This window comes from Hippopotamus amphibius, chromosome 2 (genome assembly GCF_030028045.1).
Source record: "Hippopotamus amphibius kiboko isolate mHipAmp2 chromosome 2, mHipAmp2.hap2, whole genome shotgun sequence".
In the NCBI taxonomy this organism is placed as follows: Eukaryota; Metazoa; Chordata; class Mammalia; order Artiodactyla; family Hippopotamidae; genus Hippopotamus; species Hippopotamus amphibius.
The window spans coordinates 12,721,629-12,744,089 of NC_080187.1; the positions used below are offsets into that span (position 1 = coordinate 12,721,629).

Consider the following 22,461-nt stretch of genomic DNA (forward strand, 5'->3'; position numbering starts at 1 on the left):
AGAAGAACACATAGGCAAGGAGCCCCAGAAAGAGCCAAGTGATGAATTCACCCTGAGCATATGAAGAGGAGAAAGAGTAGAGACCAAAACATGTGCAAGGCATAGAGCTGCCTTAATAATGGTCAGTTAAGTGATTGACATCCTTTGTTGTGATTCTAATGACCCTATAATTCAGGATATCCAGCTGTTGGAAGAATTTTTAAAAAGAGACCATAGTCCTATGATTGCATGATTGGGGAACACAGGTTCTGCAGTTGGGAGGCCCCTAGTCTTCCCAACTAGGGAAGGTCATACTTTCTCTCTCTCTCTCTCACACACATACACACACCTGCAAAAAGTTTCTAAAGGTTTAAATAGAACAGAGTGGTTACGTATGCATAAATATCTTTGCACACATGTAGATTTCTCCATAGATGTGTACAAAGATTTAAGTGACGTTATAAATAGATGGAAATATAGGAGATTCCATCTAAATATGGAAGGCATAAAGGGGATGTGATTTTCTAGAATGGAGAGGATTCATGGGGCGAGTTTACAGTTGTAGCATAGGGACCAGGACATGGGTAGAACTATCCAACCATGGCATGACAGAGGCTACGGGGTGGAAAATGACAGGGTGCAGCTCCAACTAATGAAAGAGTATTTCTCCACAAAAGACTGGCCTTGGATGCTGATGTGTGTGCGTGAGTGTGCGAGTGTGCACATGTGCACACACAGGCGCACTGACACATTGCAATCAGGGTCCATGGCTTTTGTTGGCTTTTGCAGTAGGAAGCCTATCCATTTGAGACTTAATCCTGCTTATCAGTTTCTCTAAACCCTGTTTCATGTCCTTGTTTCTTAAACTGTAAATAAATGGGTTCAACATTGATGTCAATACGGTGTAGATGATCGTTGCTACTCTGTCCTTGACAGTGTAGTTGGACAATGGCTGGAAATAGACGTAGATAATACTCCCATAAAACAGAGTCACCACAGTGAGATGGGAGCTGCAGGTGGAGCAGGCTTTGCGTTTCCCAGCAGCTGAGGGAATTTTGAGGATAGCGATGAGGATTCTCAGGTAAGACATGACGACGCAGAGAAATGGGGTCATCACAGAGGCCACCCCTTCTGTCATGGTGACAACTTCATTGACAGAGGTAGAAGAGCAGGCCAGCTTCAGAACAGGGTTGACATCACAGAAAAAGTGACGGATAACATTTGACGCACAGAAGGTGAGCCAATTCACCAGGAGGACATGTAGGAGGGAGTGGAAGTAGGAGAAAGCTATGGAGAAGGCCACTAGCAGCACACAGCGTCCGTGGTTCATAACAGTGACATAGTGGAAGGGGTTACAAATGGCTACGTAGCGGTCAATGGCCATAGCTGCCAGGAGATAACTGTCCATGTTTCCAAAGACCAGGAAGAAATACATCTGTGCCAGACATCCGGCATAGGAAATGGTCTTTTTCTCTGATAAAAAGTTCACTAACATCTTGGGGACTATAACTGTTGTGTAGCAAATATCAGCCAAGGACAAGATGCTCAGGAAGAAATACATGGGATTTTGGAGTTGAGGATTGGAGTGGATAGCCAGGATGATGAGGAGATTTCCCGTCAAGGTGACCAGGTACATGATAAGAAAGAGGACAAAGAGTGGTTTCTGGTCCTCAGGGCGAGAGGAGAGTCCCAAGAGGATGAATTCAGAGAGTCTTGTTAGGTTGTACTTTCCCATGGACTTGTATGCACCTGCACATAAACAATAGGGTCGATTGATGGTTCTTATGTCATCTGGGACATGCATCTTTCCATCTTGCTCCTACGCTGAGTAGTTATTAATAGAGTATTTACTGGAATGCTTTTCTTCCTGAAAATGCAGAAATCAGAGCCAAAAGTATGTTTTCACTTGGTTTTGTAAAATCTCTGAGATGGAAATCTGCAAAACAGATATGGGAGAGAGAGGGAGAGAGAGGCGGAGAGGGGGAGAGAGAAAGAAATGGGATCGAGAGCTTGGTTTCGTTTTCCTCCCTCCTACTCTGTGGCTGATTATCACAGACATCACAGATGCAGTCTGTGAATCAGGTTGAGGTCAGCTTCTTCTTACTGAGAATCATCAGTGACTAACCCACATCTTGATAATCACCTAGCTTGTGGTTGATGAATAACCCTCCTTTTAAATCAAGATGCTTCTTTCCACATCATTTATAATGGAAGCAAGAACGTCTTTTAAAGAACATTGAACTGAATGTAAACAGTTTTAGGGTAAAGAAAGATGGGGGAAGGGAAAGTGAGAAAGAGGGAGTGAACTTGTGTGAGAAAATTAACTCCCAAATTTCCCTGTTCAGCGGCTGATAATTCATACCCTGAGGTCAGAGGAGTGATTCACAGGCAGATGGGTAAAGGAAGATTCAACTTTGAAGTATAGATGTAAACACGCAACGTTTGGCATGAATGTAAGTTAGCTCTCTTATTTAGTGTCCAGGGATGACTAATCATCTCTCTGAGGTCAGAGATTCATACCTTCTCACCAGGTATTCTCGAAGTTAATTTCATACCTGGGAAGAACACTGAAATCTCACCTCATGTATTTATTCCACTCTTCTCTCATTTATGCTCCATGCAATGATTAGTCGAAAAGAAGACAAAACTGTGCCAACAGACAGCATACAGAAAAGGCACCTGATTGACTGTGGACAATCTCCTAATGCTTCTTCAGTCTGATGCTCCCTTCCTTGGATTCTTATCATCCTTCGCAAGCTGTAGATACTCACAGCTCCTGCTTCCCTCCTGGGAGCATCCTCTAATATTGTGTCACCAAGTCCCTGGTGTTTGGTGGAGGAGAGAGTAAGAAAATAAATATTTATTAACCTTGTGCAGAATTGTCTCTGTGGATTCAGAAGAATTACAAGTGTTCTCTATCCCCAGATGGACCCTTTCTTTGAACCTCTGGGTCTAGTGTAACATCTGCTTTGCTTGACGTAGGTGTCCAAGAGGAACAACAATTTTCTGTCCCTAGCTCTTCCAACCCCTCTGAGGGCTTACCTGGGAGATGTCCCACGTAGCACTGAGGATGGAGTACCAGGCAGGGACATCTGGGTCCAGTTTGCCCCTTGAACCTAGAAAGCTTCCATTTGGCCTCCGCTGAATACCTCCATTTCTCCAAAGGACAACTACCTCAAAGCACCCCAACATATGGGGTACCTTCTTCTCCCTTCCTCCCAAGTTCTGATACGACTGCTAGTTTAGAAGCTGTTGTTTTATGCCTCTATTTTCTAACAAAAGGGAGGGTCATAACCTTTGTTTTTGTTTTTAAGGTTTTTAAAATAACATTTATTTCTTAAAAGTTAACATGTGCATAGTGGGAAGCCAAAGAACACAAGAGGCAGAAAACAAAGTCATCCATCATCACAAGCAGTTTACCGTTTGATGTGTCCTTCTAGGTCTTGTTTGTGTATTTACACAACTAAGCATCCATTTTTATGTAATTAAGATCACACAGTTATGTATCATGCTTTATCACACGTCATGAATATTTACCATTTCAAAGTCCCAAAGCTATGAGTATTTTGATTACCAGGAGTACACTACACCAACTCAGTCTGGAAGGAAAAAGTTGTAATCTTGTCTTTCTTGGCAACAGAAATTTCAGAAAAGACAAAAATGGCAACAGGCCTCTGATAAAGATATTGGCAGAATTATGGTTAAAATACTGCATTCCCTTGAATGTTCAATTAAAAATGAGACATAAAGCAACAGAGTACACAAAGTATAATGCTTTTAAGAGAATTCATTATCCGATCTAAACTATTAAAGTATTAGCAAGGAAGTATGTTTCCATTGAATTACTTAACAATGTATTCCTATAGCACAGCCAAGAGATGCACACACATTGATGGTTATCACCAAAGTATAAATATGAACACATCCTTATATATTCCTCCCTTTATACTTCCTTCTTCCCCTCTGCTGCCAACCTTTGAATCTAACCTTAAGTCACCTTTCCCTGGTTAGCCAATCCCCAAGTCTGCTGCTCAGATATTTGATTACCATTCCTTGCTGCCACCACGAGGGAAAGCCACCAGCTTCAGATCTTTTACTCCTCTCCATTTGTGAAAGCACACAGAATCCATGCATCAGTGTCCCTTGCCCTGCCGAATACATAGTACTCATTTCCATTGCTCTAGGCCTTATTCCAGATACTATGTGCTATACTGTCCACATTCCAGCTATTTTATTGATGAAACCATATTTTATTAATTCTGACAGATTTTTTCACATTTTAATATCTCATATTGGGATGCATTTAGATTTATGGCATGTCACAAATAATTGGGAGCATTTTTCTCAATGGTACATTAAAATAATGCATTTTACAATTGATGGCATTTTAGATTTAATTAAATACAATAATTTGGAGTTAAGGAGGTAAGAATAGTGTTCAGTTCATCTATGTCTTAGCCCATCAGTCCACAAATATTTGGGTATTTACCATGAGCTACACTCTGTTATCCATTGAGGATATATCGCACTGAGGAAAAGAGACATCATTTTCCCTTGGATCTTATAGACTAGGATCCCATAGCACCTATCACCCAGCCTTTATTGCAGAGGGTGCTCAATAAGTATTTATGAAATTGACCTAAGCTCACTGCCGAAGCAATATATTTTGCAATGTTAGAAGACAGTAACGAACATTCCTTTAGTTCTTTGGTTCTACAGTTATTTAATGTATTTCTTATTCAGTTCATTCCCATTCTAAAATGTCAATACTTATTTTTATGATACTGGACTATATTTTTAAAAAGTAAAATGTTCATTTTCATCATCCTATTTGTATCAAAGAGGATACCAAACCAAATAACAGCTACTAGGTCACTGTAATTAGCACTCATTCTGCTAGTCACTGCTTCTCCTGAGAACTCTACTGTAATTAGGAGGTATAATTAGTAGGCTTTAGTTCTAAAGAAAATATTTTAATTCTAGAGAGCAGACTACAATGGAGGAAGTAGGTTTAACTATCATCAAAATGATGTACCTTTATCTAATTACTGTTGTTATTGAGTACTTCAAAATACTGGAACATTGATATTACTTCAAACTAGAGTGTAATAAATATAAAGTGTTAACAGTAATCTCTAGGGTAACCCTAAGAAAATGGTTTTATATATATATATATATATATATAGAGAGAGAGAGAGAGAGAGAAAGAGAGAGAGAGAGAAAAGGAATATATATATATAAGGAAATAGGAGGGGAATCAAAACATTATACCAAAAAGTCAATTACACACACAAGAAGGAAGTAATGGAGAATTGAGGAACAACAAAAAAGATATAAGATATGTAGAAAACAGATGATTAAACCTGGTGTACCCCCCCCCCCAAAAAAAAAAAAAAGACATGTAGAAGACAAGTGATAAATTGGCAGAAATAAGTCCTTCCTTAGCTAAAATTACTTTAAATGTAAATGACTTTATTCAATTAAAAGGCAAAGATCGGCTGAATGGATTAAAACAAACAAACAAGATCTAAGCATAAACTGTCTATAAGACACTCACTTTAGATCCAAGGACACAAATGAAAGTGAAAGGATGGAAAAAGATACTCAGTGAAAATAGTAACCAAAAGAGAGCTGAGGCGGCTTTGCTAATTATCAGACAAAATAGACTTTAATTAGAAAAAAATTTTTACAAGGGATAAAGGAGGACATTATACATTGATAAAAGGGTCAATACCTCAAGAAGATGTAAATACTGGGACAATACTCATATATCAGAGTTCTAAAGGAAGAGTGGAAAAAAGGTGCACAAAAATTCTTAATGATTACAATTTGACAAGTCATAGTAAGACTAAAACATCAAAGAAAAAAATGTGGAAACATACTAATCTAAGGCTCCTTTTGAGAATAAAAAATAATATCGAAGAATTTTCCTGTAAGAAGATAATTAGCTCTAATCAAAGGGAGATTATGAAGCTTATCCTTTGAACTTAAAAGAACTTTTTTCAGATGTTGGTCTGTAAAATATCTTCATCTATGAAAAAAATATAAAGAACTAAACAAAGGTCTTTTGCTAACCATTTAATCATTATTGAAATGAAGGTCTCAATGTCAATTATGCTTAAATATGCTTATCATAAATGCACGTTTACACTGTTGCATTTTCCTTACAGTTAATATTTGAGGTAAGACTCTCTTGCTCTCAAATTGTTTCTTTCATCAGTCATCAAAAGTGAAAATTTGTTTTAGATAACTGTAGAAAGTCATCAGACATGACTAGGAGAGGAGATAATGATTGTTTATAAAGTGCAATTTTAAAATTGAAGTATAGTTGATTTACAATGTTTTGTTAGTTTCAGGTGTAGAGCAAAGTGGTTCAGATATATCTATATATCTATATATCTATATCTATCTATCTATAAAATTCTTTTTATATAGATATATATTCTTTTTCAGATCCTTTTCCATTATAGGTTATTACAAAATATTGAGTATAGGTCCCTGTGCTATACAGTACGCCCTTGTTGGTTATCTGTTTTATATATAGTAGTGTGTATACATTCAACCCAAACTCCTAATTTATCCCTCCCTGCCCTTTCCCCTTTGGTAACCATGTTTGTTTTCTAGGTCTGTAAGTCTATTTCTGTTTTGTTCATAAGTTCATTTGTATCATTTTTTTTAGATTCCACATATAAGTGATATCATGTGATATTGTCTTTGGCTTACTTTACTTAGTTTGATAATCTCTAGGTCCATCCATATTGCTGCAAATGGCATTATTTCATTTTTTATGGCTGAGTAGTATTCCATTATATATATATATACACACCACATCTTCTTTATCCATTCACAGGTTGTTGGACATTTAGTTTACTTGCATGTGTTGGCTATTGTAAATAGTCCTGCAGTGAACAATGGGGTGCATGTATCTTTTTGAATTATGGTGTTCTCCAGATATATGCCCAGGAGTGGGATTGTTGAATCATATGGTAGCTCTATTTTTAGTTTTTTAAGGACCCTCCATACTTCTCTCCATAGTGGCTGTACCAACTTACATTCCCACCAACAGTGTAAGAGGTTCATTATAAAGTGCAATTTTGTTCATTGTTGACAGTATAACTAAACTGTAGATGAAATCTTTGGCTTAAAAAATGTTTTTCTACTCTCCTAGGTCTTCCTTTCTCCAAAAATTATAAATGAGTGGAGAAGCTTTTAGTTTAGAGACAGAATAGGAAGTCAGTGTCTCCCTTCTGATGAAGTTAAGAAAGACATTTTGAATTAGATGACTTCTGTTTCTAAACCTAACTTGGAGCTTTAATTAGGGTCCAGCAACTTGCATTTTCCCTCTTGTCATGGGAACAAACCCAGGAACCTTGAGAGTGCATCATCTTGGAGGCAGCATACCTGTCTTTGAATCCCTGCTCCAGGCTTACAAGCTGAGTCACCTGAGGCAAGTCACTTCTCTTCTTTGAGCCTCAGTATTTTCATCTATAAAGCAGGACTATTAAGCTTGACCACATTGGATTGTGAGTATTGTGATATCACAATGGTAAAAGTAAGAGGAAGAGGTAGCCTCAGATCTGATTACAATTTTAATATTTTTTTATTGAAGTATAGTTGACTTACAATGTTGTGTTAATTACTGCTGTACAGCAAAGAGATTCAGTTATACATTATATACATTCTTTTTTAATATTCTTTTCTATTATGGTTTACCACAGGAGATTGAATATAGTTTTCTACAATACAGTAGGATGTTGTTGTTTATCCATTCTATACATAAAAGCTTACATCTGCTAACCTCCCACTTTTAATGTTTCTAAATTTTTGCTTTGATAATACTTATATGCAGGACAGTCATTTAAAGAAGTAGATACAAATGATGTTAATAAAATCAAGGTGTGATTAGTATCTCTGGAAAGTCAGATCTCATACTGAGCCCAAATTGCCAATAAAAAATCCTCAAATACCAAAATGATTAAAACATCACTTGATAACCCTTTAAAGCTGTCTTGTTCACTTGAAAAAAAGTTTAGTATTTTGACTTTGTTTAGATCAGCATTAAATGAGTATCTAGAGAGCTAAAGGAATCTAATTAATAATAGTAGTAATGATAATAAATAACAATTAACCATTTACTGAATCCTTTACCTGTGCTAGGCAGTGTCCTGATCTCTTTACAAACACCATTTTACTTATTATCTCCAACTATACGGTTAGTACCTCATGCTCTCTAAGCGGCAGCAACCTACCTTAGCAGGATGCTTATACGCCTGTGCCCTAGAGGCAATGATGGTGACCTTTCTAATTTAACGTAATGTGGCCACCATGACCACATGGATGTTCTGGGTTGGTGAGTGGGAGAACCTCTGAGCTTTTGTACTTGTCTACAAGAAAGGTGACAGGTAAACATAAGTATGGTAGGCAGGATTCTAAGATGGCTTCCAACATCCCTACCTCCTGATATATACATGTTGCATATTTTCTGGGACTGTGAATCTGATAGATTTTACTTCTGTGATTGGGTTATGTTATATGGCTCTCGTGACTTTCAGAAAGGCTATCTGAATGCATCTGGATCTAATCACACAAGGTCCTTTAAATCAGGGGTCCCACCCCTGGGATCTAATGCCTGATGACCTGAGGTGGAGCTGATGTAATAATAATAGAAATAGAGTGCACAATAAATGTAATGTGATTCTGCACCCCACCCCAGTCCTTGAAAAAATTGTCTTCCACGAAAATGGTCCCTGGTGCCAAAAAGGTTGGGGACCGCTGCTTTAAATCTTGGTAGGTGGTCAGAGACAGAAGAAGAAGTCAAAAATTAGAAGCACGGGAGGGATACTAGGAGCTTGCTGACATGGAGATGAACAGGGCCATGTGACAAAGATTGTGATTTGCCTCTAGGAGGTGAGAGAAGTCCGTGGCTGATGGCCGGCAGGGAAATGGGATCCCTAGTTTGCAACTGTGAGGAACTAAATTCTGCCAACAACCTGAATGAGCTTGGAAGCATAGTGTTCCTCAGAGGCGCCAGATGGAATCTCAGCCTGGTCCACATCTTGACTTCAGCCTTGTGTTATCCTTGTGATACTATCAACATGACTTATGACTGTTGAGGTTGACCTTGATCACCTGGATGAAGTAGTGTTTGTGAGGCTTCACAAAACTATTATTTCCCCTCTGCCCCCACTGCATACTGTCCTCTTGAAGGGAAGTCACTCTGCACAGCCCACACTAAGGAGTGGGGAGTTACACTCCCCCTACTGAAGGGTGGAGTTGGTTTATTTTTAAACTTAAATTTTCACTTATCTCTCAATGGTTTTCTAATACATGAGCTTTTAAAAAAAAGGCTTTACGTGGCTGTCTGATTGGAGGGTAGAGTGGGTGTGCAGAGGAGGAGGACGTTGTGCCCAGCATTGAGGGCTACACGTTGCCTACCACAATGGCTGAGGCTCTAGAGTGGTTGGGGCTGCAAGTGTTTGGACACAGGTTCTTTGGGGAGGAGACACATGTCTGCTCATGGAATTCATACCATTGGAATTCAAGGGACTACCTCAAGCAGTTAATTAGTCTCCAAAGGAGGGAATTGGAGAATTTGCAATCCCTGTCTCTCCAGTGTTGGGGAGCTGGGTTGCACAGCAGCATTTTCTACCAAGAGGAGTGCCCTGAAAGTTTTCTGATCTGTTTAAAATCTGGGGATTCACAATTCCTCTGCGGCTGATCAGAGATGGAAAGAGAGGACCTTTCTAAACTGCTGCTGCAAATGTCAGGTCGATGCTTGGACTCTGCCTCTCCCTTGTGTTTATAGAACAGCTCTGGATTATCTGGTCTGTTCAAGCAGGGTATAGTTCTTTTGAAACTTAAAAGTAACCATCCTTAAACTTAAATTTTGGATGTATACTCTGCAGTTGAGGAAGGTATAAGAACTGAAAAAGAACAACAACAACAACAACAACAACAACAACAAAACCTTAATAGCTGCTTATCTACAAAGAAGTGGGGGTGGAAATGACAGCAACAGAGTATAAAACAGTGTTTGCGACAATTCTCAGAAAACAAACTCAACTAGTCTCACCCACTCTGATCCTTCATCAATTTGTTATAAATAACCCTTTGAGAAGCCTGTTTTGGGGAAATTTTCATTTCAGAAATTTTCATTTTTGCTTAACCCCTACAGGGTCACCAATTCACCTCAGCTGGTTGACTCTCTCTCCTATACATCTTCATATGAGAGCAGTGGAGAAGAGCCTCTTATCTTCCATGTGTTTTGCATGACCCCCCCCCACCCCCCTTCTGTGAACCAAGCAAAATGATGTATGTATGAGTTTTGCATTTTCCCCTGAATAAGCGTCCAGTGCCTGAATCATGTTATAACTCTAGGGCACGAGCATGCTTTAGTTCCTACTCCTCTGTAAGGTCTGTGTGTGTGCAGCTGAGATTTATGCCTGCTTTTTTACCCCTCGCGAATCCTTACAATAACCCTTACAAAAATCTCTGTGACAATGTTGAATTTTACCCAAGTCCTATGGTCCTGGAAGACGATGAAAGTTAGAAGAAATCCATTCATGCTTGTGTGTTCTAGAAAATGACTCATCCTCAGCCAGAGCCAGAATACGACCCCTCCTTAATGGCCCCTCTGGAGCATTGACTGACCTCAGGGAAAAACTTTCCCTGATCAACTATCCAGTCTCACCGGTGTCACCAGCTCATCCCACTTCTCCACAAGTGGTTCTTTCTAGCCTCATTCCCTTCTCCCTATTAAAAAAAGCCCTTTTCTGTCTGACATTTGAGACCCTTGCAGATCTAATGGTGGGGGTATCCTCCTTATTGCAATAGTAGCCTTTCCCCTATTGACCCTTTCCCCCCGTTGCACTAGTCCTTTCAAATGAAGTCTCTCCTTAAGCCTGGAGATATTTGTTAATTTGACACCTGTTACTTAAAAGTATGCATGTTCCATGAGCAACATTTACTGCACAGCACAGGGAACTATATTCAGTATCTTGTAATAACCTATAATGGAAAAGAATCTGATATATCTCTATCTCTGTCTCTGTCTCTATCTCTATATCTATCTCTATATAACTGAATCACTTTGCTGTACACCTGAAACTAACAAAATAATGTAAATCAACTATACTTTGATTAAAAAAGCACGTGTTTTCCTCTGTACCTTGTAAGCTAAAACAACCCAAATAACACAAAAATTTGCTCCAAAAGCTCGTATTGCCTATGTTACTTGTTTCCTAGGGATCCAACAGATTTTTGGCCATGAGACTGTTGGCTTATCATCTAGCACATAAACTTTGTTTCCAAGTCCAGGAGACTGGCATATGGTGGACAAGAAATAGAAATTTGTTGAATGAGCAAGTGAATTCACAAACCTGTGAGGTGCCAAAAAATGTATGGACTAGCAATGACTTTAATTTCAGAACTCACAAATGAACAAAAGCATTTTCTCCTATCCAATTTGTTTTTCCTGTAGGTTGGCTTAAATCTGTTGAGAAAGAAGAGTCCCCAGTAGTTGAAAGCACCTACTACTAGGGTTACTGGTACCTGATATTTACTCCCTGGAAAAGTAATATAGTTGAATTCAGGTCAAATGAAATGAAGAAGGAGAAACATAATGCATCTTCAGCTGTGCCTAGTGGGTAGCACGTAGAAGAACGCTGAGTGATATGCTCTTGAGGATGTAGCCTGGAACTGATTTATCAACAGTCGTCTGGTCGTCTAGGCTGATTTCATTTGTTTAAAATATGATAACTATAGAAGTCAGGGCCTTCATCTTTGAGGTGATGCAGAGAAAGTAGTCATTATTCTGACCTTTATGAAGACACACACACACACACACACACAGATATTCAAACAGCTTTAACTGACTACATAAGAAAACACAGCCTTATGAATAAGGATACTCAGGAGTTTATAGTGATTAAACCCAAGACCAGAAGGGATTTCAACAGGGTTAGGGTTAAGTGAAAGGGATGTGATTTCCTGGAAAGGAGAATGGACGTCTTATTGAGGTTTAGATCAGGGCACAGAGAACAAGATTCAGGTAGACCTTGTCCCAGCCAGATAATATTAGGAACCGCTGGGAAGGAGGCATCATATTCAGGAGTAGCTTCAACATATGAGGGTGAGTCAAAAATTATCTGCACTCCAGTTATATTAAAACTTCCTTTGGCTGCATCTCTCATCAGTGCTTTCCGTTCAAGGCTTCTGTCTCCCTAGTCACTGCTGTGCAGGTGTGAACGTGTTACATCAGTTCATATGTAACCGCGGTGTGAGCAAAAATGGATGCCCCACTTGTGATTTGCATGAAAGAAGAGCAGTGTGCAGTGGTCTAGGGTGTGTATGTCCACACACTTCTGCCCACACTGTCGACACTCTGCAAAAATTTCATTTTGAGGTGTTAAAGCATCCTCCCTGTAGTCCTGATCTTGCTCCACTGGACTTTCACCTGTTTTGGTCCCCTGAAAGCAGCCCTGCGAGGATGAAGATTCATTTCTGATGAACAAGTGAAGACAGTGGTGCATTCACGGCTTGCAGCTCAGCTGAAAACATTTTTTAATGAAGGAATGTGAAATCTTGTTGACAGATGGACACAGTGTATTGAAAAGCAAGGAGATTATGTCAAAAAATGATGTATTTGTCTTTTCTAAAAGTTAATTAAAATAAATTCTATGGCCAGAGTGCAGATAATTTTTGACTTACCCGCATATTAGCTTCATCACATGCAATGAGCATTCTTCATCATTGAAAATACCATCCTTCAGAATCTAATCACAGACATATCAAAAATCTGCAAGAGATTTGTAGGATTCTCCTAAGACCTCAGCTCCTCTTACTGGCATTTCACCCTGTGCATGAGCTTCATCAAGCCCAGCTTCATGTCTTTGTTTCTTAGACTGTAGATAAATGGGTTTAGCATTGGAATCAATATGGTGTAGACAATTGTCGCTATTCTATCCTTGACAGTGTAGTTGGACAGGGGCTGGAAATAGACGTAGCTGATGCTTCCATAAAACAGGGTCACCACCGTGAGATGAGAGCCACAGGTGGAAAAGGCTTTGCGCTTCCCAGCGGCTGAAGGAATCTTCAGAACAGTGATGAGGATTCTCAAATATGAGATGATAATGCATGAAAAGGGGATCATTATGACCGCCAGCCCTTCTGTCATGACTGTGATTTCTCTGACAAAGTGGGAGGAACAGGACAATTTTAGCACTGGCTGGTCATGACAGAAAAAGTGGTGAATGACATTGGAGGCACAGAAGGTGAGTTGGTTGGTCAGGAGGATGTGCAGGAGGGAGTGGAGGTGTGGAATGCAGAAGGAGAGGATGAGGAGCAGAACACAGCATCTGCGATTCATGATGGTGATGTAGTGGAAGGGATTACAGATGGCCACGTAGCGGTCAATGGCCATGACTGCCAGGAGGTAACTGTCTGTGTTTCCAAAGGCTATGAAGAAGTACATCTGGGTCAGACACTCACTGTAAGAGATGGTCTTTGTCTCTGATAAGAAGTTCACTAGCATCTTGGGGATGATGATGGTCACGTAGCAAATGTCAACAAAGGATAGGACACTCAGGAAAAAGTACATGGGAGTCTGGAGGCGAGTGTCTGAGCGGATAGCCAGGATGATGAGCAGGTTCCCTATCACTATGATGAGGTAGATGGGGAGAAACATGGCAAAGAGTGGCTTCTGATCTTCAGGTCGGGAGGAGAGTCCCAGGACGATGAATTCCGAGGGTCTTGTTAGGTTATTTCTTCCCATAGTCTTGGGTTCACCTAAAGAGAAGCCATCATTATGATAGATGCTTCCAACATATGATATATTCTAAGAAATTTTCCATTTATTCTTCCTATCAACAATTAGAACAACTAAAAAATATTACAATTACCTGGACTGTGGCTTCTTTCCATTGATGCTGGGAATTCAGAAACTGGTATCTTTTAACTTCCTTTCTGTTTTCTGGTGTAAAGCAAAAGTAATACAGGGAAAACAGAAATGGGAAAGAGGGAAGAAGAGAGACAAGGAGAGAGAATGAGAGTGAGAGAATTCCCAGGAAGGGGAGGAGGGGAATCTTGGAGAAATTATTTTCTGTTTGAGGATTTTGAGTAGTTAATTCATGGCAGGGTGATCAGTAGTTTGCTGTCTCATTTAATTGCCAGCAGACAGAATGATGATTTTCTTTAATTCAGTTGCTTCTCTCTCCATCAATTATTCTGGAGGCTGAAAATCATCTGAAAAGACATCGAAATATGAGATCTCCTAACAGTTATTCTATGCCTCTCACTTTTTGGTGAAACATTATTGGAGTGAAAAGATAAGCATGGAGAAGTAAAAGATAGGCAGACAGAGATCATAGGAGAGTAAAAGCAATTTCTTTTAATGCTTATATCAATCCCATGTTTGGTGCCAAATCCCTGGATCTAAAAATGTGAGTAGTGATATGCACTTGTTTGTGTTGGTGTAATTCTTTCCCAAATTCCTGTCTTAGCTATAGGCAGCCCAGAAAAGCTACACAGGTAAGGCACCTGATCTTAGACAAGATTTCAACCCTCACGAATCTGAAAGGTGTCTTCCCTGCCTCCTTGGACCCTCCACATGCTGAGGGCATTGGAGACACTCGTAGACTCCACTCTCTCTCAAGGGAGCATCCTTTGAGACTTTCAAGAGGTCCCTGAAGTTCAGGTGGAGTAGACACTAGAAAACAAGCCAACAATTATTGAAGTTGTGGAGTTTCTACTCCGAGGATCCTGGGGAGTGTCAGTGCTTTCTTTCTCTCCCAGAAATCACCACCTTGACTCAGCTCCTTTAGGCCAAAAAGAACACCTATGTGAGGTTGGCACAGAGATGTACAGTGACCAGCTTTCCCAAACTTCCTGAGTATCATTCTTAGAGCTGTACTGTTTACACCAAAAGACAACATATAGGATTGGAGGACATTTTTTTCAGAGTCCACATAGCTTTGGACTAAAAAGACTTGAATATCTGGTGCCACCAGCCACTTTCCCATCTCCCAGGCTTAGGAGAAGCCCCTGGTTGGGCAATGTTCTTAGAACTTCAGAATGTAAAATTTAATAAGGTTAAGACTTTATGTGCCAGAATTTACTGTTTACTCTTCTGCCCCCAGGTCTACTTGTAAAATACTGATGTATGACCCTCAGGAAAACCACCAGGTGAATATATTTTATGCTTTTTAGAATCCCGAGTTCCTGGTCATTTGGGACATCTCACTTTGTGTGTACTGCAGAATTCCCGAGTTAGGACCTAGATTCCCCCTTCTCCTGGTACGACCATCACCCAAGAATATTCTCTTCTTTATGACTCATTGCACACTTACCCATTTATACTCTCATGCCTTTGTTTATATTCCTTCATCTACTATACCTAACTGGCAAGGCTTAAGTTCAGCCTCTTCCAGGACACTTTGCTTGGTGACCTACTGTTGGAATGGGTCTGTCTTCTGTCCTCTTTTAACCCTGTGGACTTCTATTCGAAGCAATAACTCAATCTCTTTGTCTGACTGCTTATACATTAATTTTAACAGTCACAAATTAGGGAGTTCCCTGGTGGTCCAGTGGTTAGGTCTTGGCGCTTTCACTGCCGTTGGCCTGGTTTCAATCCTGGTCGGGGAACTAAGATCCCACAGACGGTGTGGTGAGGCCAAAAAAAAAAAAAAATTTACAAATTAATAATTCAGTGAGTGCTTGCTCTGTGCTAGGCACTCAGCTAAATGAAGCAAATGTAGTATCTCATTTAATTATTGCATCACTTTTATAAGGTAGGTGGCCTTGTTTTCCATACTTTAGAGGTGAGTCAGAGCTCAGAGAGGTGAAGTATATTGCCCAATGTAACACAGCTAGTAAGTGACTGAATCAACTTTTGAAATTTCACATGAGGTTTTTTGACTTCTGCTTGACTCCGTGCTCTTAACCTGCCACTCTACTGCTTTCTCATGTTGCTGGCAAAAAAAGATTTGGGAATTATAGTCTGAATAACAATTCTTGAATAAGACATATTGCCAAAAATATGAGCTATTTCTTATTAAAGCTTAAAAAGCACATTATAATTTTAAGCTATATCCCACTAGACTGGCTATTCTTTGAGATCAGTAATTATGCCTATTAATATCTGATTGCTCCAATCAGTCAATTAATTCATAAATATTTCTTAAAGTTTTACTATATGTCAGGAATTGTGCTAGGTGCTAGAGATACAGCGGGATACAAAACAGAGGGAGTTTTCACTAACTTATGGGTCACCCAATACTTTATCCAAGATAGTAGTCCCTCAATAAGCAATCATAGTCTTTCCTCATTTTTTTTTATTTGTGGTAATTTGAAATTAAAAAATACAGAAAAGTACAGAGATATAACTGATATACGGTAAACCGCATATAAAGTGTACAATTTAATATTGTTTTTCTTATTAGTAATGTATATATGGCAATCCCAATCTCTCAATTCAACCCCAACCCAACCCCCTCAACATCCCCCCCCACCCCGCTTTCCCCACTTGGTGTCCAAATGTTTATTCTCTACATCTGTGTCTCTATTTCTGCCTTGCAAACCGGTTGATCTGTACCATTTTCTAGATTCCGCATATATGCATTAATATACGATATTTGTTTTTCTCTTTCTGACTTACTTCACTCTGTATTACAGTCTCTAGGTCCATCCATGTCTCTGCAAATGTCCCAATTTGTTCCTGTTTGCAGCTGAGTAATATTCCATTGTATATATGTACCACATCTTCTTTATCCATTCATCTGTTGAGGGACATTTAGGTTGCTTCCATGTCCTGGCTATTGTAAATAGTGCTTCAATGAACATTGGGGTGCATGTGTCTCTTTGAATTCTGTTTTTCTCTGGGTACATGCCCAGTGACCACAGTAACAATTTGCCCTATTTTCTTTCAGCGTTTCAAAAAAATTCATTTATTCACAAACCTTTATAAACATTTATAAAGTGCTTATTATAGGAACTGTTCCATGTGCTTTGTGAGAACTGACTCATTTTTATCCTCCTAATAACCCTATTAGGTAGAAATTATTTTATTTTATTTTTTATTTTTAAAGCACTTCATTGGGTTATGACTGACATATAAAAGCTTTAAACCTTTAATATATACAGTTCGATGACTTTGGGGATAAGTACACACCTGTGAAACCATCACCACCGTCAAGGCCATAAACATATTTATCACCTCCCAAAGTTTCCTCCCTGTCTATTATTATTATTAAGAATACTTGACACATACCTACCATACACACACACACACAATGGGATATTACTCAGCCATAAAAAAGAATGAAATAATGCCATTTATAGCAACATGGATGGACCTAGAGATTGTCATACTGAGGGAAGTAACTCAGAGAAGGACAAATATCATATGATATTGCTTGTATGTGGAATTTAAAAAAAATGGTACAAATGAAGTTACTTACAAAACAAAAATAGAGTTACAGATGTAGAAAACAAACTTATGGTTACCTGAGGGGGAAGGGGGGGAAGGATAATTTGGGAGATTGGGATTGACATATACACACTACTATATATAAAACAGATAACTAATAAGGACCTTCTGTATAGCAAAGGGAATTCTACTCAATACTCTGTAATGACCTATATGGGAAAAGAATCCAAAAAAATATGTATATGTACAACTAATCCACTTTGCTGTACAGCAGAAACCAACACAACATTGTAAATCAGCTATACTCCAATAAAAATTAAAAAGAAAGAAGATACAGGGTAGGAACAAATCTTCTCAACAGTTATCTTTTAGATTTGAAGCATGTGAATGTACTACCTATTCAAAACAATTAAAACATTGAAAATGTGGTTAAAAAATACTTAAAATAAGGTCTACCTACCCCCTTAGAAACTTTTAAGTATACAATAGAGTACTGTCAGCTATAGGCACTATGCTGTATAGTGGATATCCAGAACTTATTTATCCAGAACTTGTATCCTTTGACTATTACCTCTCAACATTTCCCTTCCTTTAACCCCTGGGAACCACCATTCTACTCTCTACTTCTCTGAGTTTGACTATTTTAGTCGATATATAAGTGAGATCATGCAAATTTTTTTTCTGTGTCTGGCTAATTTCACTTAACATAATGTCCTCCTCCATCCATGTTGTTGCAAATGACATGATGTTACGGCTGAATAATATTCTGCCCTATGTGTATACTGCATTTTCTTTATCCATTCATCTGTCAGGGGACATTTTGGTTGTTTCCATACCTTGGCTATTGTGAATAAAGCTGCACTGAACATGGGAGTGCAGGTATCTCTTTGAAATCTCCTTATCAATTCCTTTGGCTAAACCAAGAAGGGGATTGGTGTATCATACGGTGGTTCTAATTTTTTGAGGAATTTCCATACTGGTTTTCATAATGGCTGTACCAATTTACATTTTCCCCAACAGGACATGAGAGTTTCCTTTGATTCACATCCTCACCAACAACTGTTCTTTAAAAAAAAAAAATAATAACCATTCTAACACGTGCACGGTGATAACTTATAATGGTTTTGATTTTCATTTCTCTAATTAGAGAATGATGTTGGGGCATCTTTTCGCGTACCTCTTGGACATTTGTGTGTCTTCTTTGGAAAAATATCTATTCAGATGTGCGTTGTCCAATTTTTAATTGAGTTATTTGTGGGGTTTTTTTTGTTATTAATTTGTATGAGTTCCTTATATATTTTGGATGTTAACCCCTCATCAGATACACAGTTTACAAATATTTCTCACATTATGTAGCTTGCCTTTTCATTTTGTTGATGGTTTCCTTTGCTGTGCAGAAGCCTTTTAGTTTGATATAGTCTCATTTGTTTATTTTTGCTTTTGTTGTCTATGCTTTTGCATACTAAAAAAAATCATTGCTAAGACCAATGTCAAGAAGATTTTCTCTATGTTTTCTTCTAGAAGTTTTACAGTTTCAGGATTTATAGTTAAGTTTTTATACCATTTTGAGTTGATTTTTATATATAAGACTAGGGTAAAATTTTGTTCTTTTGTGTGTGAATATTCATGAGCAGCCCACAGTGAGGAATGCATCAGATTCCAGCTTTGTCCAGACCTGTAAGGAATGTTTCCATTCATTTGTGCATTTATTCATTCATTCAATAAATATTTCCTGAAGGTCTGCTATGTGCCAGGCACTTCTGTAAGTTCTAGAGATACAGCAGTATAAATAAAATAAAGCCCCTGCACTCACAGAGTTTGAATTTTAGCGAGGAAAGACAGAATTAAACAAATAAATATGTAATATGTCCAGAAGTCACATGGGATTTCAAAAAAACAAAGTATGAGGAATGAACAGAGTGTGACAGAGGATATAGTATTTCAGAAAGGATGGTCAGGGAAGAGCTCTCTGAAAGGGGTCATTTGAACAGAGATCTGAATAAAGTCAAGGAGCAGTGTCTCTTAAACTTATACAAGCAGAAAGTCTGTTTTGAAGGAAGACTACAAATAACTCCAACTATTATATGTACATTTTTGTTGTTTCATGTATATATATATATTTGTGATTTACTTAAATATGTATAAACTTAAAACAAACTTTATACTCTTAATTCTTTTATCACTTATAAACCCCCCAAACTCCAAACAACAAAACATAACTTTTTTTACAAATTAAATGCATATAAAGTCATGTAAAGTATAACAACAATTTAAATGAAAACCAAAAATAATGTAATTGATGAAGAATGTTACACTGATGAAATGAATTACCTTTATTGGTATTAAACAATGAAAAATGTAGCTTCTAATATAGTTCTTTAATCCCTTTTTTATATTTTAATTTCAACCATACTAATGAAGATAATGTCTGTTTACATAAGTAGATAGTAAAAATGCCATTAATAGATTGAAGAATTTATTTTTGGTGCAGAAAAATGAAGACATTATACTAAATCAAAACTCTGCTAGTTAGCAATTCATGAATGCCAATTTTAATGCGGTGTTTCTAGATAACTTCATATATCTGTTTTGATTATTGGAAAGTTAGATCAGCACTGGGGTCACATTGAAATATGCAATAGAAGTACCCAGATAGGTGAAGAAATCTAATTATTAACAACAACAATAATAACCATTAACGTTTTTTAATGCTGTGTATCAGGCAGAGTCATGAGAATGTGACAAATATTTATATACCAACTCACAACTTCTATATGACCTTCGCCAAAAGACATGATTGTGTCCTAGAGGAAGATGTGATCTCATTTACAACATACAACATGACCACTTGGCCATCACCATGAACTATTTAGGAAGGAAGTCTTGTGTCAGTGTCCAAATCGTCATAGAAGGTATCTTCACAGAACATAAATCTGGGCTTGATGATCTGGTCTGAAATCAGTCACATAGGAAAAGCCAAGGTGGCTAAGTAGCTATTTCAAAATGTTTAAATATATATATTTGAAAATATGTAATATTAAAAATTCAAATAGTGTTTAAGACTACAAAGGGAGAAAAAAGTTTTCCTCCTATCTCTGGACCATCCAGAGGCAGGGGACCAGATAGCAAATTCTAGGGTTAGAATCCAGAGAATAGACAGTCTTTGCACTACAATCATTCACGTCCACTCACCCATGCATCATACAATGCTTATAGTTCTGCACCTTGATTTTTCTCAATTCACGGTATATATTGAACATGGTTGTATATCAGTAAATGGAAAACTTAAGCTTTACACTGGAGTATCACTTCATGAAGAGATTCTATTAGCACCTAGAACACTGCTTGAACATAATAAGCACATACAATTATTTCTTGGATGAATAAATATAGGTTTACTCATTTTAACAGCTTCTCTTTTACAGTATTCAACTATATATGTACATAGTAAGAAACAAGTAGCTAGACATTTAGCTACTATTATTTGGCTTCTACAAGTACAATTATATGCTAAAATTTTAGAAGTGGAATTTCTGGTCAAAGGGTATACTTTATATATATTTACAAATTTCATTTTAAAGACCTTGTGTCAATTTACCATCATAAGCAATGTATGTATTCATTGATTTCCCTATCTCTTGAAGAGCTCAGAATACTGTCACATATTTTGATCTTTTTGATATAATAATCTAAAATAGCTAGTCACTGCACATATTTTAAACATATTTTAATTGTCTAAAAGTCATTTAAATGTCCTTTATTGTAGATTATCTGCTTATATCCTTTGCCCTTGTTTTATTAGGTTGTAAATCGTGTACTCAGTACTTTACATATTAAAATATGCATTTGTTTTGCCATATGCATTGCAAATATTTTCCTCAGTTTATTTTTTTTCTCGTTTATTAAAGGTATGCTTTTTTTTTTTGCCATGGGGAACATTAAATTTTTATGTAAAGCACATGAATTTTATTTTAAAATTTGTTTCTGAATTTTTCTTTGCACTTAGAAATTTTTCTTTGTAACTTGGGGGCTTATATATGCACCCAAACATTTAAAATTACTTACCTTTTATTTTAATGCTGTTGTGATTTCACATTTTTTACATGTTACTCTTTGGTTTCTTCAAAATTGATTTGGGTTTCAGTAGTGAGGTGGAGATTTAAATGTATTTATTGAGTTATGAAAACACAGTTCCTTGTATAATTCGTCTTTTCCTAGTTGATTTGAAGCGCACCTTGATTACATGCTGAATTTTCACATTCATTTGTGACTATATTTAGACTTTCTATCTTTTGCCTTATTGTGTCTCTCTTCATTATCCAGTACAAAACTCTTTAATAAATGCGGCTTTTTTATTTTTTTTTTTGTCTGTTCACAATCATTTCAGTTCTCTCTCTTTCTAGGCACATGGCAGGATTGTACTTCTCCATCCTTTTGACATTAGATATGGCCACGAGACTTACTTTGGCAATGAAGTTAAAGTGGAAATTGTGTTTCACTTATGGGCGGGACTTTAAGATCTAGGATGCAATTTGCCACACTCCTTCCTTCCTGTCCTCGTAACCAGCAACACTCTACATGGTGGCGGCATCGTCAGCCTGTGTTTTCAAGCAAGGGTGATGCAAAGCAGAGCCCCTCTAACAACCTTCAGTGAATTTACAGAGTGACTGAAAAATAAGCTTTATAGTTTTAATTCATTGCTCTTTGGGGTCTGTTTGTTAATGCAGAATGATCTAGTCTATCTTCATTGATGTAGAATTTGTGTCTATAATGGGAGTTCATATAACCAAAGCCTAAAAAGTCAGGCTTAGGGGCAGGGTAGGGGATGTAGGGAAGTTGTTATTGGAGACTGGAAATACAGCAATACATATTACGGTGAAATATTTGGAAAAACTTTTGCTGCTGACAACTTGGGAGACAGATCACATTACTAATGAACTTGGAGCTCTAGAGGAAAAGCTCAGACATCCAAATGTTACTAGCATGTGTGGGCGGATATTAGCCGCTTTTGAAAAAGTATTCTCAGAAAGAGCTGAAGTCAGAAAAAGTTTGGCCAATTT

General features: G+C 37.8%; 2 protein-coding genes across 2 annotated transcripts; both read right to left on the reverse strand.

The window, feature by feature from the left end:
• Window positions 1-736: 736 nt before the first annotated feature.
• Window positions 737-3,694, reverse strand: LOC130844272 (olfactory receptor 1L3-like). The gene is made up of 2 exons (XM_057720591.1): window positions 3,667-3,694; window positions 737-1,689 (listed from the first exon to the last, which is right to left on the reverse strand). The coding sequence occupies exons 1-2, from the start codon at window positions 3,692-3,694 to the stop codon at window positions 737-739; spliced, it is 981 nt and encodes a 326-aa protein (XP_057576574.1).
• Window positions 3,695-12,817: 9,123 nt separating this feature from the next.
• On the reverse strand, window positions 12,818-13,899 carry LOC130845944 (olfactory receptor 1L1). The gene has a single exon (XM_057723829.1). The coding sequence runs from the start codon at window positions 13,748-13,750 to the stop codon at window positions 12,818-12,820; it is 933 nt and encodes a 310-aa protein (XP_057579812.1). The 5' UTR covers window positions 13,751-13,899.
• Window positions 13,900-22,461: the final 8,562 nt, after the last annotated feature.

Bases quoted from the DNA above. Each gene is read 5' to 3' on its own strand.
- LOC130845944 (XM_057723829.1), bottom strand. From the start codon at position 13,750: ATGGGAAGAAATAACCTAACAAGACCCTCGGAATTCATCGTCCTGGGA.
- LOC130844272 (XM_057720591.1), bottom strand. From the start codon at position 3,694: ATGCAGTATTTTAACCATAATTCTGCCA. The intron at 1,690-3,666 runs ATATCTTTATCA...ACCTAACAAGAC, and splicing joins TTTTAACCATAATTCTGCCA to TCTCTGAATTCATCCTCTTG.